This window comes from Cyanidioschyzon merolae, chromosome 19 (genome assembly GCF_000091205.1).
Source record: "Cyanidioschyzon merolae strain 10D DNA, chromosome 19, complete genome".
Lineage (NCBI taxonomy): Eukaryota > Rhodophyta > Bangiophyceae > Cyanidiales > Cyanidiaceae > Cyanidioschyzon > Cyanidioschyzon merolae.
Window position 1 is genome coordinate 567,619 of NC_010145.1, and position 26,235 is coordinate 593,853.

The window sequence follows — 26,235 nt, forward strand, 5'->3', positions numbered from 1 at the left end:
CATCTGATGTTGAATTGGCTGCGAATCGTCCCGAATGCAAGTGCGACTCCGAATGTAAAGTTCGATATACCAGGCGTGCGTGGTATCGGCCGCTCGAAGTAGCTGCTAACGCCCGCTCGCTAAACCCCATTCGTGCAGCATGCAGCGAATCCTTTGCGCTTTTCTTGTCCAGGTGTAGTTTCTCCATCATCAGAATCAACCGCACAACCTGTAGAATCTCGCATCACAGTCCAACATGATCATCAGTCAAAATTCGAGGGACCTGCCACGATTCATGCGGCGTCCAGATGAGCGGGAACGTGTGATTCGCACGTGCTGGTGCCGTCTAGCCTGCAGGTTATATTCCGCGCCGCTCGATGCAGTGAAAGAAATGTGCATTGGGTTCTCGTCCAAAAGGGAAAGGTCGGCTTCGAACACGCCACAACAACAATACGAACAACAGAGCCGCATGAGATCCCTCTGCAGCGCAAGTTCTCGCGTCCTTTCGTGATCAGCGCCAGCGTACCGACACCTGCCCACATGGAATCAGACATGCGCGGTGACGCTGAGGCCATGAAAACTACCACGGAACGCGTCCGGCAAAAGTGGTGTGCGCTTGAACCCTATGCAGAGGCGCTACGACCGCTCCTCTGCAGAGCGAGAGTAGAAAAGGATTGATGTAAAAAGTTCGCATTGGCTGCGGCTTTGGCACTCTCTCGACCAAAATCACACGAACCCACGCAGCGACAAGAAACACAGGGCGGTGAGCGCGGCGGATACCGGAACGGTAACAAACCAACTAAGGAGAATGTTCAGCAGGACACGGCGATTCACGGAGCCACGACCCGTCGCCAGTCCCATCGCCACAATGGATCCAATGAGCGTGTGTGTTGTCGACACGGGCATGCCGATCTGCGTGGCCATGAGCACCGTCAACGCTGTGGATAGCTCGACACAAAAGCCTCTCGTCGGTACAAGGTGCGTGATCTTCTTGCCTACAGTGTCCATCACGGGACGTCCCCAGACGCCGAGTCCGAACGAGATTCCGAGTCCTCCAAGAACCAGCGCCCACGGCGGTACCAGTACTTCACCGGAGACCGCAGCGCTGCCGCCACTGCGATACACCGCTAAGATGCTCGCAAAGGGACCGATGGCATTCGAGACATCATTGGACCCGTGGCTGAAACTCACAAAACACGCCGTAAGCAGCTGAAGAATCGAGAACACCTGTTCAATAATGTCATGCTGACGCTTCCGAGCATACGTTGTCAGACTCAAAGACGTTGACGACATCACGATATCCATGGTCGTTGGCACGTATTCACAGGTTGGCAAGAGCTGGATATCCTCACTCCAGTGCGCTCCTGACGAATACTCATCTTCATTTGTGCTCTCCTCGTTCGCTTGAAGCGCACCGAATGCGGCTAGCGCGACTGCGGCGGCCTCACTGGCGTCAATTTTACGCCCATTGCCGCGAATATTCTCCCGTGGGATGCTTCTCCGCACAAACTGTTTGCTGTGGATGAAGCTCGTCAGAGCGCCGGAAACTCCAGCCCCCAGCGCAGCCACACCGAAGGAGCTCGCAACAGCCTGAAACAATGTCCATCCTGTCGAATGCTCACTCTCCAGTTGCAAGAATAGAGTCAGGATGAAGAGCATCGAGCCGCACAACGTCGGCAGCCAGCGACGCATCGCTCGAGTCGGACGCGGCGCATCGATGATCGTTTGCCGGATGAACCGGAATAGCAGCCATGCCACAACGCCGCCCATCAACGGCGAAATGATCCAGCTCAGAACGATACGTAGAACTGCTTCCCACTGGATTTTCCAGCCAGAAATCATGCCGAGGCCAATAAGTGAGCCCACAACCGAGTGTGTCGATGACACTGGCAAGCCGTAGCGAGTAGCTAGACCCAGCCACATGGTGCATCCCACTAACACACAGAGCATTCCCAACATGTAGAGAGATGGCGAAGTTGCAACAGCACCAGATATGGACACTACTCCTGTAGATATGGTCTTGGTGACTGTCGAACCAAATAGGACAGCACCAGCGAACTCGCAAACAGCGCCTATGGCAAGCGCCTTGCCAATAGATACCGCCCCGGTTCCTACTGATGTGCCAAGGGCATTGGCCACGTCATTTGCTCCAAGCGCTGCAGAGAGTAAGAACGCTATGCAAAGCGATAAGCAAACAAGCACAAAAGGCGACAAAATGTGACCGGATAGAGTACCGGCAGCTGCACTGGCAGCATCCGCCACAAGCGAGGCGTTTAAACGGAAACCACGCTGCGTCGTCTGCCGCGGTGCGGTCCAGCGAGCACGTTCCCGCAACGACTCTCGCACTCGCAGCCATGTCGGTGACAATTGAGCTGCTCTGATACCATAATTTCTACAAGAAAAGCACGAAATGGAAGAACGATGAGCGCGAGTCGACCCCGAAAGCTCGCTCCTAACTGCAAGGCGACCAGGATGCACAGGCAAACAAAGCGCCCTCTGAGCTGGTCCACTGACCACGTATGCCAGGTGAGGCGGTCGCCCGCCGCATTTACCCGGTCTCATGGACACCTGTAAGCGCCTATAGTTACCGCAAACGTCACGAATCGCGCCTAGGCCCCTTTGGTGACACACAGCCAAACGCTTGTCCTTTTGCACGGAGCACGCACGAGACACGCATGTATGCACGCAAGCACTGCACGCACGCACGCACGCACGCACTGCGCGCAGGACGCTCGTACCACTGCCTGACGCTTTGGGTGGCGCTCGATTCGCGCGCGATGAGGCACCCATCGTTCCATCTACTTCCAAGTTCCATAACCCATACTTCTTCTCGGATATTCTTGTTGCTTCACGTCTTGTTTTGTGCAGCGAGTGCTTGCAGTGAGCTCCCACGATAGCACCTATATCATCGGTGCGGTCGTTGCACAGAAGCAGGACGGGTTTGTCGTACCACAGATGGCGTCGGCACGAGCGGGTAGACTGATACCCACGCACAGGCGCCTCGCAGTGTTTTTTGACCGGCCCTCTGCTATCGGTAGTAATGCTTGTCCGTGCACGTTTCGAGTCTGAGAGTCTGTCCCATTAAGTAAGATGGCCTAATTTCGTCAGCACTCGTCTTCATCCCCACACATCGTCTGATATTCATGGCGGTGGTGACGTCTCGGTTCACGAACGCTATTCGTGCATTGACACTGATTGAACGCACCAATGCAATGATTGCTAGAACTCGCGTACCCAGCGCCACTGACGCCTTGTTGTCGCCCCATTCTACAAATACCTTTTCTCGTGTCTTGCCCTTCTTCTACTTTTCATCGTCATTTGCGCTTCTTCGGTCTATTGTCGGTGGGAAGAGGCTTTTTTCGTTTTCTTCCTGCAACCGGCGATGGTGGCCCTCCTGGATCCCCGACTACCATGTGCGTACGTTTTCCTTGGATTTTTTTTGTTTCATCAAATGAAGACACTTCGAATGCATCCGCTATACACCGCGAAAAAGCATTTGATGACATACACATTGACCTGGAACTCCATTTATGTGAAGGACTGTAATGATGGCGCTGTCGTGGCGAACGCTTTGCTTGACTATGCGATGCGCAGCGTCAGCATGCTCACCGGTACGTCATCGACCGCCGTAGCAGTGGCTGCTGTATCAGAGCGTCCTGGAAACAACAAGGCGCTTCTGCTGGCCTCGTTCTCGAGCCGCATTTTGTGTCCCGGACGTATGGTGCCTGCAAGCAACAGTCGTTTACGTTGAGACTATCTGCCCATAGATGCCGACTGTCTAGACTCAAAGCTCGGCTAGGGCGCAAGTCCCATGAAACTCGCTGCTCTCTTGCGCCTTGTCCTCTTTGCGAGGCGCTGGATTGCCAGTCGCCGTCGTTCCACACTCAATTACAAGCGTCTCGAATGATGCGGGCAAGCGCTACGACTCAAATGGACTACAGTTCCGTAACTGGGTGACTCGCATGCCGGTATTCGACACGCGTTAGATACAGGTGCTCAGGGATGCCCCGAGCATGACCCCTTCAATACATCACGTGACGAATGCATTGAAGAAGAATTCTTTCGATTATTCCCCAGTAGACATGAGCATGTCGTCTCCAGCCGAACCTTTCGCTCACTCACCATTTGCTCCGATGCAATTCACGTCATGCTCGGATGTGTATATGCATTCCAGCACATGTCCAATTCGTGGCGTTATTAGATTTTATTCCAGTTTAAACAGAATCTTTCCCTTACGATCCGGGGCAAACTGTGCCCGAAAAGCGTCCTCATACTTTTCGAGTGTATATTCTTGCTCCACTTGCGGCCGCATTTCACCTTTGCGAATCATATCAAGTACTTCCTCGAAAATCGTCTGCTTCTGCTTCTTCAGCCAAGTTGCGAGCCAGAAACCGCGGACAACGATGCCCTTAAAGATCAGATCACTGTTCATGACACACGTCGGTTTGCCGCTCTGCAAGCCGTACCCGACGAAAAGGCCGCCCGGGGAGAGCGCTGCCAGCGCAGCCGAGCCCATCTCGCCGCCAACAGCGTCAACGACGGCAGCGAGCCCGCGTCCATTCGTTATCGCGTTGAGACGCTCGGCGAGGTTCGGCTCCTCGCCAAAAACGATCACCTCGTCTGCCCCGAGCTGTTTCAGTTCCGCAACAGATGCTTTCGATCGCACAAAGTTCACCGTGCACAAGCCCCGCTTTTTCGCCAGCTGGATGAACATACGACCGAGAGTCGAGTTCGCCGCTGTCTGTCCGATCCACGGGTTGCCGTGAACCGGCGCCTCCGCTTCGATCTGCTCCAACATGCCAACCACGGTCAGCGGGTTCACTATCAATTGAGCGGCCTCTTTATCACCGATATCCTGTGGTACTTTGATACAGAGGTTTTCGTCCACCACGAGGTACTGTTGCCAGCAGCCCGAGCGATCCAAAAGTGTTGGAATCACACGCGTCCCGACAGGAAGCGAGGTCGCTGGACCTTGCGCCACAACTTCTCCGACACCCTCGAGGCCGCCAACAAACCCAGGACGACGTTCGCGCACTGCGGCTACCCCAGGGTACACGCCTTGGACGACAAACACGTCGGCAGGGTTGAGGCACGCATACCGCATCTTCACGAGCACCTGACCCGGACCAGGCTTCGGGACAGAAGCAGTGGTGTTCAACCTAAGTGCTCCCTTCAGCGGATCGCCAAAACTTACAATTTCCAGAGCTTTCTGCGTTGACGGTATATGTGTTGCCATAGAGTTTGCAAATCGGTTGCGTCTTCCAGCAACGACACCGCCAGGCCTGTGTCTGGAATCAATTTTGGGGCAGGGAGTGCGCACATCAGGCTGGCCGCGTCCACCCGCCACACCTGGACCCGTGCCGCGGTATGCGAAAGAATCTGGACTGTGGGAGGCAGCGTGCATTCGTCAACTTTTTCAATCAGTTGAGCGCCTTGAAGGAGGATCAAAGTCAGAGGCTCGTAGTAGCGTACGGAGCAGGGCGCTGGAAGACCCATAAAGGGACGAGGCCAGCTCCAACGACAAGAATGTATGAGGCGTGCACACGGCGTTTCGTTACGATACCGATAGATGAGTTCCGAATATCCTATACACACCATGAACTGGGATGCACACTTCAGAGGGTCGAGATGGAAACGTGCCAACGGAGCCCTGAGGATATAAAAAAGCACGGACCGCTGACGGAAGAGCAAATGGAAAGGAGGGCGAAAGTTCGTGGACAACTTGCACTAGTGAGTACAACCTATGATAGTAAGAAACGTATGGAGTTCGTGAATCGTGACTTTAATCCTGCTATCAATATAAGGAAATGTGCGGTGCTGGAGACGAGACCTCCAGAGTAGACAAGACAGAATTTTACTGGACAACCTCTCAAGATTGAACCATATGAGAAAAAGTTTGAAGCAGTAGTGAGTGGCCGGTCGAAAAAGGCCGGGAAGCGTCTGTACGTCAGTTGGAGCCTTCTCGTCCAGGGCGGGTTTTTCGCCACTACTGTATACCGCTGGCGACGTTCGACTTTAGAACGGCGTTTACTTTTGGTGAAATGAACCGCTTTACACGCTCTCTTCTTCAGAGTGTCTACGCTATACCGCAAACCGGCTTGTCGAGGTGCTGTTTTGGGAGCTGGTCGTCGCGAGCTGTGCTGGACGCTGGCCAACGCGTCAGTGCGAGTCTGCTGGGCACCAGGCAGGAGCTCCGTCTAACGCAACAGCGGGAGCAGCGCGTTCTCCGGCACTCGTTCTCGACGCAATTGAACCCTGGTGGAACAGAGCGCGCGCAGCGGTCGCTCGAGTCCCTTCTGGATCGCCCAGCGCAAGTGCTGTTCCTGACGGAGCTCTGGAGAGGCCTTGGGAACCTGCTCGACATATTCTTCGACCCAAAAGCGATGTACACCATCAACTATCCCCAGGAAAAAACTCCTGTCTCACCGAGGTTTCGGGGTGAGCACGCCTTGCGACGTTACCCAACTGGCGAGGAGCGCTGCATCGCCTGCAGTCTGTGCTCCGCGGCGTGTCCGGCACTGGCGATCACCATCGAGGCAGAGCCCCGACCAGACGGCTCCCGGCGAACAACGCGCTACGATATTGACGGCTCCAAGTGCATTTACTGTGGGTTATGTCAGGAAGCGTGCCCCGTCGACGCAATTGTGGAGTCCCCTACGCTCGAGAGCGCCGTAGAAACCCACGAGGAGCTGCTCTGGAACAAGGAGAAGCTTCTCTCAAACGGCGATCGATGGGAGCCCGAGCTCGCCCGAGCTATCGAGGCAGATGCCCCGTATCGCTGAACGCGGTGGAGCGGCCACCTGGCGACTCCTGAACACGCACCCGAGTGTTTGCTGCTCGCCATGCATTGCGATGGCTGCATCCGATTCGACGGGAGTCTGCATCCGCAGTGCACTGCAACGACCGCTTGTAGCGACCAGTACCGATATCATTCGCAGACAGGAACAGGGACACGTCGCGGCATCTACAGCTTAGTCGCGGTCACTGTGTCGCTTCGGGACGATGCGGGCGTATCGCGATCCTGCTTGCCAAGTTGTAAAGATGCACGCGAATTATGTCGCGTGAAGCGCGGCAGCAGCCTCGGATTCCTCCTTCAACAAGAGCGAGCGTTATCAACTGCTGTGCGCGGGGTTCATCGGAAGCCGCACGTGTCCCGTGACAGTTCCAAGTCGTTTGGTACCCGAAACCAACGACCTCGGAGCGCGTCTGTTGACGGGCGATTTCGCTCCGCCACGCAGCAGCACTGATGGTATCTTGTCCGTTGTGCGCGGTGGACGGACACCCAGGCACAGCGCTCAAGCAGTGCTGGTAAGCACGATACCTTGCAGGCGTCTGTATGGTACTCCTGCGCACTGGGGCTCGTGCTCAGCTGCAGGCGTTCCGCACCAGTCGTTGGCCCGCAAGAATGCCACTCAGTACGTTTCATCCTCGGATGTGTCGATCGACCTGCTCTCGCCAACGACCAAGGATCGCGTTCTGGGAGGCGACTTGCGTCTCCAGGCTCGCTGCGGATGCATTGCGAGGAGCTGGTAAACGTCATGCGTCAAGCGCTGCCGCGCGATACCCAGCGTCGTTCCGCCCATCATCACAGCTAGCACAGCAAGAAGCATCAGGCACGCGACGCTCTTATAGGAAATCGAATCCATGAAACCATTCACGGCCTCGGCGAGTGTCTCCATGATCAAGCTCGCCCTATTCATGACGAGCTGCGTCGGTGTCTGACCTGCGCACCGTTCCCAGCTTTGGCACTGTTCCCGCATGTGCGGAACAACCTGTGCATCATCGAAACAACGATTCATTTGAAAACTTCGTTGGCACTGCTCGATGTGCCGAGCTGCCTGTGTGTACTGATGCGCCACTTTTCGCGAAACGTCCGTGTAAAAGCTGCGTCCGAAAAACACGAACACGAAGAGCAACACAGTGAGCAGGACTATGTTTAGCGCCAGCTGCACGTATCCAACGACAACATACGGCCAGTAGACTTGCTCGACGAGGGCCAGCACGGAAGGCTCGCGAGTCGGCCTTGCTTGCGACGTGCAGGGGTCGCGTCGACGGCCTGCAAGACTTCGCTCACCCGGATACGAGGCAGGAGGAGTCAGCGTGCTTCGTGCACCGGAGCTGTTGAGGCGTTCCACTGGTACTTGATCTGGTTCACGGCTCGAAAAGGGACGTAACGCAACGTCTTTTAAAACTGGGTTAGCGTTGGGGAAAACGCCCTGCTCAACCAGCCCAACCGTTCTTCGCGGAGTGCTGATTACTCCAGCCGCAAGGCCGTACTCATCGACCAGAGTTTCGTCTCGGTAGGTTGCATCTTCATCAACATCCATCCGCTCCGTCATTGTTCCCGCTGCGTTTCGACCTGTCCAAGCCCAAGTCGCGTAACAACCCGGTAGACGTCGCAGGGCGAGCAACTCGCAGTCCAGCGTTTCCTGTGGCTGCATCTCGCAGGGTGCAGGCGATGCGCTGCTCTGCAAAGCGTTCTTCTCATCGGGTTGAATCGACGAATCTATTCTCAGCGGTATGGAGTGATGGATACCATTATTTTTCACGACTTGTGTATAGGGAAACAGTCCTTGGTGTATACATCATGTGCTACGGCCCTGCCGCATCGCTGAATCTTTCGATATGAATGCTTTATCCAGATGAGAATCCAATGATCTTTCTCATGGCCAGTGAGTTTTCATCAAGAATCTGTAGCATTTCAGCACCAAGCAGCAGTGAGTGCGAAACGATATCCTCGAAAACATCGCCGGTGACGTCCTTTCCATGGTCTGAAAGCATGAGATGGTTCCCAGTATTGATCGAGGAGTTCGTGCCTCGGTAAAGGAAAGTGATGGCGCGCAATGTTGCTGGTGGAATCATCCTATAGCAAGCACATCATCTTCGATTTCGACGCCATCTAAAGTTTGCTCTGGTTACCCTACACCAGCCTGTACATGCCTCTCTGTTTCTCCACCGGTTTGACGACGAACGTTTGCTCTTTATGGGTGTGGCTCTTCCTAAACGCATCGATAGGAAACCTGCAGAATCCATTCCAGCGTTCGTCGTACGCTGTCGTCGAAGGAGCGCATGTTCAGAGGTTGCGCACGACAGCACGCCCAGCGCCCGAGGCTAACAATACAATGCGATGCTTGTCGTCTGTCGTTCCCGTTCCCAGCTTATTGAACGGGTTGGTTAACGCACGAGCCCTGCGCCGTGCAACGGAAACCATTGGCGACACCAATACGTTCTTACGATCGTTCGTCAGATATCACCCGTATGCGCCATTTGGACGCTCCTATACCCTCTCCGAATGAAGAGTACCAGGCATTCCCCTGCTTGATGCAATCCTCAGATGGCTGGTACATATGCGGCCGCGGTCATACAATCTGTACCCGCACCTCCTGGCGTCCGTGATACCCGGCTCTTGATACCAACCAGCCTTTAAATATGCAGAACCGCTTCATCTGTCTTCCGTCCAGTTTTTTGATTCCGCTCTCTTGATTTGGAGGTACCGCATCAGCTAATACGCAATGAAACAAGGGATGCGAGCACACAAACCAGTCTCGCTCTTCATCTACTTTGACAGTCGAAAATGCTTCTCGTTGCTCGACAAAGGCTGAGGTTTCATAACGGGCATGCGGATGCGTATTCCGCTGGTCACAGTCATTCCTGAAAACTTGTTTCTAATTCCTCCAGGCAACTGAAAAACCTTGAACGAGCTCCGCTTCTGCCCAACTCGACGTTCAACGATTCCTATGTACTTGCTCGCAGAGACGGGCAATAGCTCACTGAGGAGACCATGCATAACAAAAGCGTCCGCGGTGGTAGGTCTTGATCTTGAATACGAGTGTTCTATAGAGTAGACGCTTCAGAAGGCGAGCGCGCTCGGATTCCAGAAGCGGACCCCGTTTGCTCTAGAGTTCTCTGTTCTGAAACATGTATTAGCGAGAGACGAATGCAAGGTCGGCAGTTGTCAAGTTTCAACGAATGTTTTAGATACGACATCCATCGGTGCACGGCCGAGAGCAACACAGCGGGCTTGGATGATCAGAGGCGACTATCTCACTCTCGTTACGACGTCCTTTCCGACCCTGTTACAGAGTCGATTTCTTCCGTCATCAACGGCTGGCTATTTGGTGGCATCAGCACCTCAGGACTGTAGTTTCCAAGTCCGCACTTTTCTAGGCCAGTGCGGAGAGCGTGCAGAACCCGCAGTACGCGCTTCAAGGAACGTTCGAGATCGATCCTCATATGGTGATGGAGGTTGATTTGATACTTTTGGCACCTGCGTTGGGCATATGACGATCGCAGATGTGGCACGGGAACGCGTCAAACCATACTGAAAAGCGCCTCTGCAAATCTCTGATACTGCGATCAGGCCGTATTCCAGCCTCTGTGCGGAACATCAGCAGCGTCTTCACACCAAGGTCTGACTGAGAAGTTCTGGGGGAATGCGGACAGCTGCCCGCCCCACGTCCGAAACTCATACAAAAATCAGCTTCTCGAGATGCTTCAAGGCGTGAGAAGCTGGGCGAGGCCTCTGTGGGTAATAAGACGCGTGATCAACAATGCCATGCCGCATATAGCGTTGTCCCGAATGCGAACGACTCGTCAATGGATCCGTGAACGTCGAAATGACGTCTGGCAACGAATGACAGTTTTGAATGCATTGAACCAAGCAGAATAGGCTCGCAGCCGCGTCCACCTTGACAGTTTGGGAGGCATGGAAAGCGACGTCTTCTAGCGGCAGGACAGAAGAATGTGGGCGGTAGACGCCAAGAAGAGTGCTTCGAGGAAGCATGAGGTGTTGCGCGATCCTGTACATCTGGTGAGTTTTAGGCTAACGCATGATATAAATCACGCCCCGGCTGATGTTATCGTCTTTATCACTTGTCGCTGCTTTACAAATAGCAGTTTGGAACCCGTTGAGCACCCAAATACACGTCTCCCATCTGTCTCGAACAAAGTCTCATCGAACGAGACGAATACCCGTCAATCATGGGTGAAGCTTTCGGATCTCAATACGATATCGAGTTTAGATTATCCAACGCACGACAGCCTCCCGTAGACGCGTACCCGTTTCTTTCATCATCCTCGTCTCTTCGCCAACGCTCGTATCAAAGGTGCGAAAACCTCAAATCCTGTCGCGTCTTGCATAGTATTTCATAAAGAGCACATGGTTTCGGATGGAAACGTGTCGAGATAGTCCTGGAGATGGCGTTGGATAAGCTCCGTGTATGGTAAAGGTCGTTCAGGATTGGGACAACGAGACCGGCGGTTCATCCGCCTGGTCACTCCTGAATAACAGATTTGTACCATTGACGTCTTTTCTTTCGCAATACAGAACTGAGGGCATGAAATGTTCCCGCGACATTTCTCCAACCTATGGGGTACAATCCGTTTATTGAATGCCTATGAAGAGAGCGAAAAAGAACAAAGAAGCGCGCTGCTACAAGTGCTCCAGAATTGACTCCTCTGTGTATAACAGAATCGCACCGCTTTGGAGGACAAACTGCACAGCCGACGTTATCCTCGCGCCCACACGGTTCCTCAAGAAGCCGCACCTGATTGAGGGACGACGAGTCTACCACACATTCGGGTTCTGGCTCGCTGAAACCCATCACATACTAGAATGGAAACCGTCCATCAAGCTAGCTCGGGAGTGCAATCTAAAGTTTGAATCTCGTCCCGTCGTCATCAGCACCGTCATTTACGGGCTTTTTGTGTGGCTGCTTCTGTTTTCTCTGTTCTATCTCGCGCTTGGGATACACCGGTCACTCCATTCCCGCTGGCTCGATTTTCAGCAGGCGGGCAATGTAGAATACAGCGTCCAAGTCCCTATTGCACAGCTTACGACTGTTGCCGACGCATTTGATGCACAGACAGGAGTTGCGATCTGCGCTTCGCTTCCTACGTTCATCACCTTTGGGTACAGCGTCGGTGCGAGCCTCCGCAGCGATATCACTCGCTTGTGGTCATGTGTTACCGCACAGGTCCACTACAGCTCCTCTTCATCCGAGAGCCTCCTGGCGGCGAATGAACACTTGCCTCATCGCTTGGTACATGCTCTTGACAAAAAAGGAAGGCTAAACTCGATGCCGTTCTCCGTTTCCGCACCCGGCGCCCTACGCTTTGATCACGGGCTCCGTCTGGGCGACCTCCCTGGTGAGTAGTCTGTCCGCAGCATGTACGAGCACGCGCTGCTCTACTCATTAGGGCATTAGCGGAAGGCGATGTTCTTCGTGATCAGACGAGGGCTAGATGGCAGATCCAAGCTGGAGGACAAATCGCGAAATTTCTACCCGAATATGCCGCCGTCCGGCAAATCGGTTACACAGGCCCAATAGAGGCGATCGCTGCGATGACAGAAATCCACGATCAAGATCATTTTCCACGCAAGCACAAGAGCCAGGAGTCTGTGCGAGCGGATCTCGTTCGAGACATCATGCTGCTGTTGAATGTCGTATCAGAGATGTACACAAAAGAACCACACATACATGTAGAGCGGATCCATCTACGACGTGAAAAGTTCAGTGAACTTTCGGCATGAGCTTCTGCGAAAACTCTATAACGGCCGACGTCGAGATGATGTCGTCGTCAATACAGCAGCACGACTTGCTGCGCCCGCGATTTGCTTTCAACAAGAACTTCAGCAAACTTGCAGAATGTGCGGTCCCAGTATGCTATATGTAAGGCATGGAGCAGAGTGGCGGCTTGCGCCCACGACTTGATGATCAAATCGTTCATTGTACGTACCGTTGATCGAGTGTATCGCGAATCATCTCAAATCCGGTGACTCAACAGGTTCTAATCGAAAAGTATCGAAGCAGTCACTCCGAAAACACAACTTGGATCCGAACTTCAGGTATAAAATCGGATACCTCTGTTGCTGCACTTCGAATGTCAACGCTGTATATCTACGACAGGGGTCGGGGGAAACGATAAACAGGAACCGATCGCGTATTTCTGTGCTCCATTTTCATTTTTCTCCGTAGAGGTGTAGGATCAGGAATCGTGGTCAAAACACCTCTAGTGCGTGAACATTACGAGTCCGTAGCAAAGTGACCGTAGCGCTTCAAGAGTCTCGATCCCAGTCCACCAGCCTCAGCGCAGTGTCCCCCGAAAGCACGGGCTTGGCCCAGCGATCCTCGTGATGTACGGCCTGCTTCAGCGCCTACTGTGCCGCCGGACACCCCGACCCCGACACACGCACCATCTTGAAACCAAAAGCGTAGCGGTGCGTTGCAGCTGTTGGATCCCAAGCGGCAACCGGACACGGAACGCGAGGCGTTTCAGATGACATGACGCAAATCGCAATTTGAATCGCATCGGAGTTAAAACAAAGCTTCAGCAGTTGCCTGGTAGTGCGCTGTCGTACAACTGGGCTGCAACGGATCCGCAGCTGACTTTTGAACGTTCTGGATGGGTCAGTGTGTAAGTGGCGCTTACAATCATGAAGACGACAGCTTCGTATCCATGAGGCAGCTCCTGGAGCGATACGGGAAGTATCTCTACGAGGCACGGCCGGATCCCACTATTCAGGATATTGTGTTGTTCTGCAAAGTTTGTAAAGTTCTACCCAGTTTGAGAATAATCTTTGAAATCCCCGTAAGCACTGGGAGAGACGTTTGGACACAAGAGACATCAAAGTCGTTTTCTGGAAGGCCACGACGAAGACGTGCACTGGCAGATGAGGAAACCGAGGTATGGATAGATGAAAACGAGCACGTCGAGACTTGTACCCGGCCCGGAGGAAAAAGCGCACGACTCTCCTTCGATTCGAACCACGCAAACAACACACCGTTGTTCCGTCGCGTGCGGGCAGAGCTTCGTGGTCTCTGCTTCGAGGCGCGTACAAGCTGGGTGGCCACGCAGATGCATCACGTCCTGACGCAATTGCTTCCTTCTCAGATGATGGCACAGCTATGGATCTCAGCATACAAATTAGATGGATCTGTGGTTGCGGACGTTCTCAGGCTCGAAGACCGATTGCATATAAACAGAACGCTGCTCGTTACTGGTTGGGGATGCCTGCACCCCAGTATGCGAAAAGAACGAATTCTGGAGGAGCTCGAAGGATATGCGAGGCGGCATCGATGCGGAATCTGGGCGTTCCCGAAAGAGACGAAATCGTTCAACAGCACGCCCCGCAAGCACGTCCCCAGATCACGTTGTCGATCCCTAGCAGAAAGTCAGCATCGAGCACATTTATACGCATGTGAGCAATAAAACGAGAATCGTTCTACAACTATGCAGGGTAAACATATATGTATCCATTCACAGACATCTCCCAGCCTATTTTGAACAAGCGCATGCTACCGGTTTCAGTGTTTATCCATGCAGATTTCGAGCCTGAGAGGCTGCTCCACAAAGTGAGATCGCGTCAGCACCTCGGATCTCGTCGTCAGCATCGCATATCGTTTGATATTGATTGCGGAATTGAAGTCTCGGGCCACGACCTTCATGCGTTTATCACCTTTGCTGGAACCCATCCATCCTACGATTCCTGTAACTCACACCCTCTGTGCCACTACAGTCTCGTCATCGCCCCATCGATCAGATATCTTTTCTCATCTATCTCCGTTTGGTTCTTCTTCCTCTTGTTCTTCGTTATTTGCACCTCTATGTTCGACGTTTGGCGCCAAGATGTATTTTCAGGTTTTTTCCCGGGAAACCGGCGATGATGACCCTCCTGGATCCCTGACTACCATGTCCATGTCTTTTGCTTGGATTTTTTACTTGCTCAAATGAACGCACTTCGAATGCATCAGCTACAAACCGCGAAAAAGCATTTGATGACATGCACCTGGATGTGGAATGCATTTGGCGTCTCTGAGCATGTAATACGATCTTTGTCTGGGATTTGTTGGCGGCCTTTACCCCTGCTTGGGGCTGCCAAGCCGAGTATGTCTATATATGTAGGTCTTTTTGCGGTCACGGTAGTGCTAGGCATCGTGTTGATCTTTTCCAAGGGCGTGCTGCTCAGTTCCGCGAACTTGTCGCGGCGCTCGTGCTTCGCACGGGAAGCTGAGCGTCGCCGAACGCAGTGCAGCAGCCCAAACAAGCGTGTTTTTGAGGAGCTCTGGGCAAGGAGACCTTTCGAAGAGCTGCGCATCGGAGCTGATCAGCCGTTGCACTTGCTGGTCGTGCTAGGATCCGGCGGGCACACAACAGAGATGCATAGGCTTCTCAGTCGTGACGGCGGCTTGCTCAGCGAGCGCTGGGTCGACGCCCCCGTCTGGGTGACGTTTGTATATGCAAAGACTGACAAACGCACCCCTCGTTGGATAGAGCGTTTTCAGAGTGACCTTCCTCCAGGCTTTCGCGTTCTGAACTGGGTGGCAGTGCCTCGCGCTCGTGAAGTTGGTCAGTCATGGATAACAAGTGTATTCACCAGCATCCACGCTTGTGCCAGTGCGGCGGGGTTGTTTCTTTCCAGCCACTCACTGGCAACGAACGATCGCATGCGAGCACCAGCACCTAATGTCGTACTATGCAACGGACCAGGAACCTGTGTGCCTTTTTGTCTGATAGCATTTATCGTTCGAATCTGGAACTCGTTGACGAGAACCAGACCTGCTAGCGCGTATCCAAGAATTATTTTCATCGAGACAGTCGCGCGTGTTTACAGCTTGTCTCTCACCGGGAAGATCTTGTACAGATTTGCAGATCGTTTTCTTGTGCAGTGGCCAGAGCTCGCCAGGCGTTACGTTTACGCTGAATATTACGGACGTCTGGTGTAACACGAGCATGAGGCAGCGCACGTCGCATGTGGATGCATGCTGCTCCTCCAGTTCGCATGGCTGGATGCCACAGCACAAGCGCTGCGTGCGTTCGCTCGGCAGGCGACGCGAGGCTTGGAGTCTACTGGAGTGTTCCCAGGCAGAGGGGTGCGAGCTGCGTTTGTTTCGGCAGGTACTCTGAGGTGACGGCCAGCGGAAGACCACCATTGCATACATGGCCGCCATGGGTGTATCAGCACCCTGGATTAGGAGAATAGAGCGGTCTCGACTTTCCGCTCGCGCGAACGCGCCAAGGCATTGAGAGCAACGGGTCAAATGAAGTCACTGGGCGAAGGCGGGTACATTTTACGAACCTGAATGCGAAAATGCTCTAGTAGAACGCATTCGACAGGCTCACCACGACTTGTGCACGGCACCTTGGCTCGCTAGAGCCTGGCAGATGCAAGTCAGTTCCCATAGCGGCTCGGTTGGTTGGAATGCCTCCCGTGAAACCGCATTTGCAAATTGCCGAGAGAAGACTGCGCAAGCGAGAGGCTGATCATTATTGCCGACTTCGAAGGCGCTGACTCGGGGCATTCGACGAAAGCAAGACGTACCGGCACTGGCGCGCGTGTTCAGAAGAACCTGGCTTTTGCTCAGAGAGGCTAAGCTGCATCGCGTCAGAACCTTATCGGATCATTTTACATGCCATTCTGCGGATATCCGCCGGGAAACGTTCGGCGAACCGGAAGTTGTTTTGTGAACTTAATCGACCAAACAATCATTCAGCATTGGCTAGAGAGAGCATGAAATATGTGCTGGAGTTGCATACTTAGGCGGATTGCCAGAAAGCATTTGCTCTCAGAACGAAATGCTTGCTAGCACAGCTCAAATTGCGCGATGAGGAGAATGTTCACGCCTAGGCGGGGCCTTCTTCATTCCGGGTGGCTCTTTCAACGAGCAGTGCAATGTTATAGAGACGTGAACGTCAATAATGACCCATAGGATGTGTTATGCCTACGAGATATCTACAGGCTGCAGCCATCCGTCCCAACGCAAAGCTCAATCCTATATCTAAGCCCAACCAGAGTTCGATGCGATCACTGCGCATTGTTTTGCGCGTTCGCAGAGTCTCTCGTGTCCGGTTTGTAGACGTAGACATGCGGCATAGACGCATCCGGCTGCTCTGGGATATCGCGCACAATAGGCATGCAGAAATGCTCTCCAGGTGACGGGGCGAGTTGCAAACCTCGAATACGGCGAGCTTGTGCGAGCGGATCGCCTCCGTCGAGCATGAACAGCTCATATTCATACTCTTCCCTCATGAGCGTCTTTTCAAACAGAGATTCCTTCGTGTCTTCGGCGTACCGCTGGAAAAGGTCAGGCCAATCTTTTTGCGATACCTCTGTGGGATATAGCATCTTTGTATCCATTTTGAAATACTTTTTGCCCATCTGCAAGAGTCGCTGTTCAAAGCCGCGACACAGGGCGGCGTGTTCCGCCTGCATGAAACTCGTCGAATACCCGCACACGCTCAGCGCCTTTTCGACGCAGATCATTTCTAGAAATCTCAAACGTTCACAGATGTCTGCGGGTTGATAGGCGCAACGCCGCTCCTCTTGGTCGCGATACTGCAAGACGCGGACGGTCGTACGCTCAAGATCGAGCCGTTTCCGTTCAAGCGCATAGCGCCGTCGGCGATGCAGCGTCCCTGTCTCTCCAAGATACGAAGCATGCACGGTGCTTATCTGAGAACTAGCCGCTCTATCTAGAAAAATAGGCTTGAACATTGCACATTCGGTGTAGTGTTCACAGGTAAAAAGATGAAACCTGCGCGGAGCGTCCGGTGTGAGAACAGATATGAATGCCCCGGCTCGAATGGTGTGCTGGGTATCGCTCGCCTCGGGAAGCACCGACGAGGGCAAATCATGCTCTCGTACCATCTGGATCAAGCTGGCCAAGTCAAGCGGACTCAATGCCGCTCTAGATTTCAATTCCTTCATCCTATTCACGGAAGCGTTGAGATCACGTGATGATTCAGCCCCCGTCGGATGGAACAACATCCGAAAGTTGATTCTGCCCCGGCCCGATGCAGACGATGAAGATCCCACCGCAACGAGGGATTCTAAAGAAGTCGAATAGGTTAGAGGTTCCTCAATGTATAGCTGATCCCTGTACAAGCATATCTCCTTCGAGGTCTTACTGAGTGCCCAGAAGCCGCTGGCTGTTTCTAGGAGCCAGGCACCGTGCGCGTCCACCAGGACGAAGCCTGGGGACCACTCCGTGCCTGCAGCACGCGCTGCGGCCTTTACACCTAGCAAGTCGACAATCTTCGAAAGAAGCTGGGCGGCGTGTAGAGCGGTCTTACCGAACCTAAGTGCTAGAAAGGTCAAGCACTCACCGGTAACTTGGCCCTCCGGGGGTGTACCCATTGGCCTTGTTGCCGCAAACTTGAGTGCGACTGCAACGCCGTTCTCGTTGACACCGCTTACGACACCATGGTCCTTTGATCCCTTATACGTCACGCACCGAAATGCTTCACGACCTTCGAGCAGCTTGGATAGGTGGGTGTTTTCGAGCTCTGGCAACAGGTTCCCTGTAACACTGTCAGAGTCTCCCGAAATCGATTTAGCGCAATCCTCAAAGAAAAGAACATCCTCGGGGCAACATAAAGAGTCCACTGCGAAAACTGTAGAGCACGGGTCTCTCAAACTAGTTCTTTCACCCGGAATAACCCATAGAGTTTGCGCTCTTCGCAACATCGTATACCGCTTGTGTGTTTCCGCAGGCTCACATGGAGTGCGCGAAAATCGAACATGCGCATCTGGCTGGCGCCGACCGATCGCCGTCGCCAAATCAACCACCCGCGTTGCTGCCAGTGCGCCTGGTGCTTCATCGAGTTTCAGGAAGTTAGCCTCGATCCTGGTAATGTCAACGAGAATCATTGAAACAAGCGAAGCCGTGTGGACAAAAACCCTCCTGGATAACGCTAGGGTAAACTTTCAGCGGAACGATGCAGGCGCGAACGACTGCAAAGCAGTTGTCCGATATCACGTGGAAGCGTTGCCTATGATAGCCTCATCTATCCGGATCTGACTCGAACGATGTGCAAGCCTTGTTTCACCATCACACTTGAATAAACGTTGCAGCAAGTGTTTCATATGTGTCATCCAACTGAAGCACAATACCGTGCATTGCGCACGCGCTTGCATACTAAGCGACTACACTCGAGGGTGGCGCAACCCCAGATGCGTCTCGTTCATCGTTCCGGGGCGCGCTTTCCACGTGCCAAGGCGCGTCAGTCGAGCTTCGCGATGGCGTAGCGCTCGAATTCACGAACGCATCCTCCGGAGCAAGCGCCGCTGCCTCTACAGAGGCCTGTTTCGGCGCTGGTTTCGCTATGATGAGCGCGGGACCAAGTCCAAAAGGCGCTAGCCGTTGAGCTCGTATGGTTTCAAGACAGCATTCATCACGCATCGCCTCCAGAAACTCATCTAACGGTGGGAAGAGACGTGCGCTCCTTTGCAGATAGCAATATTCCCGAAGCCGCAGGGAAAAGAGCGCACCGAGCAAGGGTACACATGTTCGCAGAAAGAAGCGGGCGATAGGTGCTGCGATGCTGCGGCCGCGCGGTTCCGTAATTTCCAGCACCACCAGACGGCTAACAGGGTCAGTGGGGGTCGCTGTTGACGCCTCAGCTTTTTTTAGCACTCTCCAAACTTCACAGAGACCTTTCTTTCGATCTGCAAAGTTCCGAACTCCGAATCCAATAATGCAGACGTCAAATCTGTTCGTCCATTCCTGCGGAAGTTCCTCGGCAACACCTTTCACGAGCAACACCTTATCGGATACCTGAGCTCTGGCGAGCTTCCTGCTCGCAATGTCGAGCATTCGGGAGCACGGGTCAACCGCAACAACCTGCTTCACATAACTGCCGTATCTCTGAGCGATATCTATGGCGAGATCAGCGGTTCCCGTCGCCAGGTCAAGGACCTGGAGCTCTGCTCGCTCGGAGCTGGCTACAAGAAAAGGTTTCAGGGCAGCGTCTACTGCAGTTCGCTTCCAGCCCCTGTGGAGTCCAAGACTGATCACGTTGTTCACAAAGTCATAACGCGGAGCAACAAGCTCAAACATCGCACCGGAGCCATCGCGAACGGTTTCCCTAGAGAGTCTTTGCCGCGCGGCCCGGCACTTGTCGTCCTGCAAACGGTAGAAGAGCACGGCGAGGAACGCTGCTAGGGCTACCTTGCGGCCCTCTGCCTCGTTCGGCATACGCAGCGTGTGTTCAAATAGCTCTTCTGCGGGACAACGCTATTCCCTAGTCGAGCGGTAAACACCGTTCACTGAGCCGAGTGCGTTAGCGATGCAACGCCTGCGCGGAGCGCTAGCACCGACGTAACTGTTGTTGGCTACTGCGCTCAAGCGAGCTACCCCATGCGCAGTGACAATGCTTTGGATAACATCGACAACGCTTTTGTCGCTCGGATCCGGTTCCATTGTATGGAGCTTTCAGTTTTCCTCATTCGGCAGTCTCCACATCATGTCCCAGCAAACTGAATAGGCCTGGGCCGAGCTGCAGAGACCCATGCAGGGTCATGAAGCAGATACGGGGCGGGTGTTCTCAGGCGTCACACAGCAGCATCGAACAGCACCACATGGCCAGCTAAATTGGGTGCGAGCATACAGTTCCATGTGTCGAACGAGGTCATAAAAAGCGGAGTTTAACGTAACTGGAGCCTCTTGCCCTGGTGCTCCGCTCCGATATCGCGTTGCCCGTGCAGGACTCTCGGAAGTGGACCCAAAGACCTCTGTCCATATGCGTGATTGCTTTTCCTGCGAAACTCCTTCGTGCGTCCCGGAGACGACGTGATGGCTGTAGCTGGCGAATGTTTTTCGTTCCAAGCACAGCGCTGTGCTGCTGTATGTTCTTCATGCAAACCTTGACCGTGAATCTCAACGAGACCGTTCATAAAAATGCAGGATGATGATCACGCTGATCACTGTCCTGGAAAAAGATGCTTGCCACGAAACCAGAACAAGAGTGATTCCTGGTAAATGGACAAGAGCTCTCTGGACAATCTGTGGTGGAGGAAAAGAACGCACTTTGTTTGATACATGCACAACTCGACACTGCATGGTGTTCAGTTATGCATGATTCGCTTCTTCTAGTAGTCCAACGCAATCTTTTTCCGCCGGCGATGCGGTGTCTACCACGAGATGGACATCACGTTGCAATGTACCGTATAGATCGTAGACGAGTTTCCTACAGTATATACTATGTACTGAGCATTGCAAGGAGGACGACACTCCTATTGAAGGTCGGTAGTACCACACAAGTCAGATGGTTGAGGAACACCGAAAGAAACGAGTACATGGGTTGCGCGTCAAAAACCGATATTCTCAAAGACTGCTTGGAGTCAATGGTAAAAAAGGACCCATTGATCATCATACGGAAAGAAAACGCAACGAGGCACACCACGGGCGTCTCTGTTTCTTTACTGCTAGTTCGTGTGGTCGTGAAAACACGGAGGTACAGTCGCAAAAAATATTCTGTTTCACGCACGGCTATCTTGCACCGAAATCGCAACAACAGCGTTCCTGGAAAGTCACGATTGGTATGAAGCACAGGAACGTCGATTTGTTTCCCCAGTCGATGAGAGTTGCTCCGGATGAAACGATCGGAGCGCGAACGGGTATACGCGGACATGGAGGCCCGCAGAATGTGCGGTCCAAGTCGAAGAGAGCGACGACATCATCTGTGCTGGCGGGAGTGGAGTCGTTTGGCGGCCTCAGTTTCGCTCGTACAGAAGGCTCATACATCGGCTCCAGCCACTTTGTCGAATCATTCAAGGCTTTTCCCTGACATCAGGCGACGTCCCTCTATTGGCCAACCTGGTATTTCAGCATTCCCCTTGCAGTCCAGCTTTTGCCGATTCTATCAGGTTAGAGCTGCTTTTCATTTCTGCACACTCTCTGAGGTCCAAACGCATCCACGGAATGTTTTCTGTCGTGTAACGTAACGATCGCTCCACCGTGCGGATCGCTGAAATGTTCAGCCCACGGTGACACCAGGGCGAATGTCGTCTCTATTTCGCAAGTCCAGTTTGCGCCGGAAGGGTTCTCTCCTAACGGCATGAACCAATGCGTTCATTTCCAAGAAATAAGGAATGAGCTGGGCTGTATACTCCAAAATGTCGAGATGGAGGGAAGGTAGCCGACCGCTGCGGCGATAGAAAACCATGGAGAGCTGATAGAGCACCAAATGGCCCAGAGGGCGCGAATTCGCGGACTGCTTACATTGACGAATTCAAGAACAGACAATAAACGCATGGAACTCTTGAACCGAGACTTTCAAGGCGCTATCAATATCAGACGATGTGCGGTGTTGAAGACAAGACCCGAGGATCTGACGCAATCCATTTTCTTGCGGGGCCAGCCTTTCAGGGTCGAAGTGTACAAGGAGAAGCTGAGACCGATCGCAGAGGGTCGGTCAAGAAAGGCTCGAAGGCGTGTCCAGGTGGGTAGCTATGTTTACCCTCCATGGCTGGGAAGCTTTTTTTTGTTGCAGTGAACGTCTTCTGTAGAACGCCAAGAAACGTCGCTCCGACACAAAGCGATCTAATACTACGCACGTACTCGAAGGGTGCTGATCGCAAGCAAAGCGTGGATCGCTACTCCCGTCTGTGCATGAAATGTGTACGCGGTATCCGGAAGGCGCAAGACAGGAACTTTAACGCTGCCGTGAACGTCCTTCGATTGCTTGCAATCGATCTAAAGCGAACGTAAGAAGACAGTCGGCGTGAAATTCGGAGATAAACGAGAAGAGATGGAAGCATTCACAGATAACGGCCACAAAAGCTCGCGCGTTTATGACAACGGAAAGCGCCCCAAACTTTAGGATTCGTGTCCGAGTTAATGGACATGTTCCATGTGATTCTGATACCGGTGAATAGACAGCGTAGGCAATCGTGAAATCGTTAGTAGGTATTTTGTGTGCCTCTCTCCATGCCATTTGCTGGAAAGTCGTTTTTTCCGTAACATCCGATGGAGTAATGTTTGGGCGGTTCTGTGGGCTCCGTCGTCGTCGCTGACGAAAATTTCAGTAACCACAGCAGATACCAAATCGTTCGGAAATAACTGGGTACTTAACAGTTCAGGCGGATGCGGTCCGTATCGCTGCGTGGTGCGCGCCCAGCTTTTGCCCGGTGTGGAACAGTGCTTTCTCTCCAGTGCCGCAGCGGCCGGGCGACTTGCGAGTCACGGCTGGTACGAACGAGAGTGGGTCACTCGACCAGCTACTTCGGCAGACCAAAGCTTGGGTTGCCAAGCGTCGTTTCTGAACGTGTGTTTGTGCCACGAGACCCTGCTGCAAGAAACGCCCAAAGGCTCAGGTTGAAGAATGGGAAAGACAGACTTGGAGCAAGTTGTACACGCAACTTACTACTTTCCTAGCCCAACGCCTAGTGGCCACAAGCTCTTTGGTCAGGCTTGGGTGCCAGAGAGCTGTCTTCTCGACCAAGAGAGGACTCGAGCGGAAATCGAGCGCTCGTTGGCGAAAGCGCCACCGGCTCAGAAGACTGCAAGCAGCAACAACGCAAAAGCTTCAGACTATGGGGACTTTGGGCGGACACTGTCCGTGGATGAGTTGAAGGTTTTGCGGCACGACCCGCGAAATGTTCGCGCTTATGTCCTTTTCCTCCACGGTTTGCACTCAAACTCGAGTTTTGGGACCATGGATCCAATTGCACGAGGCGAGCTCCACCGTAAGTACCAGGGCAGTGTCCCTCATCGACTGAACGAACACGGCATGGTGGTCTTCGCACACGACCACATGGGACACGGGCGCACGCTGACGGCTTCTGGCAAACACGACCATCGTGTCATTGATCGTTTCCAAACCCTGGAACTGGACGCCCTTCAGCATATTGAACTGATTCGATCACTGGCGTCCTCTGATAGCGCTACTGAAGACAACGCAGCGATGCAAAACAAACCGCTCTTCATCATCGGAGAATCCATGGGCGGTCTCCTGGCTGTGTGTCTGGCGTTGCACCATCATGAGAAAGTGTTCCCCACGCGCGAGTCTACCGGCGGCCTGGTTTTGATCGCTCCAGCGGTGCTGCCTCCTAGTAACATGTTCGGCATTAAGGGGCGCATTTTATACCCACTTTCTGGACTTGTGTCGGCGCTTTTTCCTCGTCTCGACGCCGTCAAGATTCCAGGATGTGGTTTGTTTCCGGAGATTCAAAAAGAATTCGATTCAGATCCGTGGACAGGTCGAGGTATGCTGAAAGCGCGACTGGGACGTGAGATCATCCAGGCACAGAAACAAGTTGAGAAACACATGAAGGAGCTGAAATGTCCTTTTCTGGTTCTTTATGGTACAGAAGATACCTTAACCGATCCGCAAAAAGGAGCGGAACTGTTCCAGCAAGCCTCGAGCTCGGATAAGCAAACCATCATTCTCAGTGGTATGTGGCACATCCTGCTTTATGAGCCCCGCGCAGACGAGGCTCGGTCGGCAGTGTATTCCTGGATCTTTGCACGATGCTAATAACGCAAACACATTGCGGGCTCCGTGATCGAGAAAGTGTCGCGAATATCTCCACGCTGCGACGTCTCGAGAAGCGCATCCAAATGCGTGACATCCATATGCTCCACGTATTTTTTTCCGGACCATAGATGTCACACTGGGCCTCGTTGTGAGCCCGATCATGTGCCGACATATGCAAACGAGCACGGGAGACAAGCCGCTTCGCACTCTGTAGCAGACGCTGGCCTGTGAACTGATGTATGCAAATTCGCTCTTAAACACATTCCCGTAGGTCTCTCAAACGTCGACTCTTAAAATAACTTTCCCAATATTGCTGGATTTTTCCACGTAAGTGTGCGCGGCCTCCGACTCGCTCAATGGGAAGATCCCATTTGCATCGACGACCGGCAGCAGCACACCGCTGGCGAAGCGCGGGCTCGCAAATGTGGACCATTCTCGCACGAGGGCCTCGCGGTAGGCTAACGGTCGTGCACGTAACGTCGTTCCGACGAGACGAATATTTTTCCGGAGGATCTGGGAGAGATCCAGATTACCACGGGTACCGCCGAGGGTTCCGAAGAGGACCCATCTCCCGTGCCTTCTCAGTACCTGTGGATGAATCTCCACATACGATGATCCTACACAGTCGAGCACAATGTCGACCGACTCAGGCCCACCGCAAAAGTCAACCAGCATTTCTACCGGCTGGGTGCGATACACCCATCCACGCGACGCTCCGAGCTGCATGCATGCCTGGACTTTTGCCTGAGAGCCCGCTGTCACGAGAACCTTCAATCCTAATTCGCGAGCTGTTTGTATGGCAGCGAGTCCAACACCACTCGCTCCCGCGTGAATGAGGACGGTCTCACCTGGAGATGCGTTTCCCAGACTCGGGTCAAATTTCAAAAGCTGGTACGCCGTCAGGAAGGCTTCGGCGATACCAGCACACGCTGCAACCCTATCAGGACCTCGGCGCTCAAACTTTCCCAAGCTAGCATCGAAAGAAAGGTAATACTCTGGATATGGGTCCAGTTTGATAAGCGTAGCGCTGTCTGTCACCGCGTAGCTCGCATAGCCGCCGCCTTGGAGAAGAGCGATAACCTCGTCACCAGGGCGAAACGAGTCGACGTTGGAGGCCTCCACTTTTCCGAAAGCTTCAAGACCGAGGATTTCCGAAGCGCCCGGCGGTGGTGGATAGCGCCCGCGCTTCTGCAAAAGGTCTGCACGGTTGACCGCAGTTCCGAGGACCTTTAATAGAACTTGGTTCGGTCCTTTGAGCTCAGGCACAGGCACGCGCTGTAAACGAAGGACGGGGGCATCGGAACCTGCGCTCCCGTTCTCAGTTGTCGGCACAGCAGCTTGCATGACGCGAGCACCCGCCGCAGTGGTCGACATTGCTCTCCCAACAGTCTTGTCAAATGACTTGTGAGCGGAACACGTACACCAGCTGGACGCGTACGCAGAGCTTCCGGTTGCAAGTCGTCCTGCGTAGAGTCTCAGAGGTGTCGCACTGCAGGACATACAAGACTGCGATCTGGACGCGTTGCGATGTTGTGCCTAACCAGCACCAGCTGCACCGCCCTCTGAACTGTACCGTCGGTAAGGCACGTTGCACTGCTCGCGAACGTGTTACCCAGCTGGCTATGCTTTGGACTCTTTTGGACCGTGATTTTCGTCTGGGCACCGGTTTCGAGCGCAACCGCGTGATCACCTTTTTGAAGTACGCTGCAGGTAGATGATCTTTACCCAGCTCCTACGAGCGAACGACAGGAAAAACCTCTGGGGTAGTCGCGCAGCTTGACGCCGTGTTGCAGAGACCAGACAGGGTGAACAAGTCGCAGCGACGAAAGCCCGAGTACCGTAGTTGTCAGTCGCCGTTTCTGTCCGAGAGAGGCATGGACATTCGTTTGGAAAGCAGGGAACGACTCTGTGGCCTTCGAGAACACGCCGGCGGCTTTCCGCTGGAGGAACCAAAACGAGGCCGCTTCGACGGGCCAGGGAAATCCGGGCTCAAACGCG

General features: G+C 53.6%; 9 protein-coding genes across 9 annotated transcripts, besides 2 other annotated features; 3 read left to right on the plus strand and 6 right to left on the minus strand.

The window, feature by feature from the left end:
• Nucleotides 1–705: 705 nt before the first annotated feature.
• CYME_CMS220C (probable phosphate transporter) lies at nt 706–2,541 on the minus strand (the record flags this gene model as incomplete). Its single annotated transcript, XM_005538810.1, has 1 exon — nt 706–2,541. The coding sequence occupies one exon, from the start codon at nt 2,539–2,541 to the stop codon at nt 706–708; it is 1,836 nt and encodes a 611-aa protein (XP_005538867.1).
• Nucleotides 2,542–4,183: 1,642 nt separating this feature from the next.
• On the minus strand, nt 4,184–5,215 carry CYME_CMS221C (similar to nuclear receptor binding factor 1; the record flags this gene model as incomplete). Its single annotated transcript, XM_005538811.1, has 1 exon — nt 4,184–5,215. One exon carries the CDS (start codon nt 5,213–5,215, stop codon nt 4,184–4,186), a length of 1,032 nt encoding a protein of 343 aa, XP_005538868.1.
• Nucleotides 5,216–5,265: 50 nt separating this feature from the next.
• Nucleotides 5,266–5,841: a sequence feature (repetitive element).
• Nucleotides 5,842–6,020: 179 nt separating this feature from the next.
• On the plus strand, nt 6,021–6,761 carry CYME_CMS223C (NADH dehydrogenase I iron-sulfur protein 23kDa subunit; the record flags this gene model as incomplete). Its single annotated transcript, XM_005538812.1, has 1 exon — nt 6,021–6,761. The coding sequence occupies one exon, from the start codon at nt 6,021–6,023 to the stop codon at nt 6,759–6,761; it is 741 nt and encodes a 246-aa protein (XP_005538869.1).
• A 630-nt stretch (nt 6,762–7,391) lies between these two features.
• On the minus strand, nt 7,392–8,318 carry CYME_CMS224C (hypothetical protein, conserved; the record flags this gene model as incomplete). The annotated part of the gene is made up of 1 exon (XM_005538813.1): nt 7,392–8,318. One exon carries the CDS (start codon nt 8,316–8,318, stop codon nt 7,392–7,394), a length of 927 nt encoding a protein of 308 aa, XP_005538870.1.
• Nucleotides 8,319–14,708: 6,390 nt separating this feature from the next.
• On the plus strand, nt 14,709–15,704 carry CYME_CMS225C (similar to glycosyl transferase; the record flags this gene model as incomplete). Its single annotated transcript, XM_005538814.1, has 1 exon — nt 14,709–15,704. One exon carries the CDS (start codon nt 14,709–14,711, stop codon nt 15,702–15,704), a length of 996 nt encoding a protein of 331 aa, XP_005538871.1.
• Nucleotides 15,705–16,783: 1,079 nt separating this feature from the next.
• On the minus strand, nt 16,784–18,115 carry CYME_CMS226C (hypothetical protein; the record flags this gene model as incomplete). Its single annotated transcript, XM_005538815.1, has 1 exon — nt 16,784–18,115. One exon carries the CDS (start codon nt 18,113–18,115, stop codon nt 16,784–16,786), a length of 1,332 nt encoding a protein of 443 aa, XP_005538872.1.
• Nucleotides 18,116–18,896: 781 nt separating this feature from the next.
• Nucleotides 18,897–19,955, minus strand: CYME_CMS227C (ubiquinone/menaquinone biosynthesis methyltransferase; the record flags this gene model as incomplete). Its single annotated transcript, XM_005538816.1, has 1 exon — nt 18,897–19,955. The coding sequence occupies one exon, from the start codon at nt 19,953–19,955 to the stop codon at nt 18,897–18,899; it is 1,059 nt and encodes a 352-aa protein (XP_005538873.1).
• Nucleotides 19,956–23,082: 3,127 nt separating this feature from the next.
• Nucleotides 23,083–24,237, plus strand: CYME_CMS228C (similar to monoglyceride lipase; the record flags this gene model as incomplete). The annotated part of the gene is made up of 1 exon (XM_005538817.1): nt 23,083–24,237. One exon carries the CDS (start codon nt 23,083–23,085, stop codon nt 24,235–24,237), a length of 1,155 nt encoding a protein of 384 aa, XP_005538874.1.
• Nucleotides 24,238–24,513: 276 nt separating this feature from the next.
• On the minus strand, nt 24,514–25,737 carry CYME_CMS229C (similar to quinone oxidoreductase; the record flags this gene model as incomplete). Its single annotated transcript, XM_005538818.1, has 1 exon — nt 24,514–25,737. The coding sequence occupies one exon, from the start codon at nt 25,735–25,737 to the stop codon at nt 24,514–24,516; it is 1,224 nt and encodes a 407-aa protein (XP_005538875.1).
• A 69-nt stretch (nt 25,738–25,806) lies between these two features.
• Nucleotides 25,807–26,235: part of a sequence feature (possible transcribed region) that runs on past the window's edge.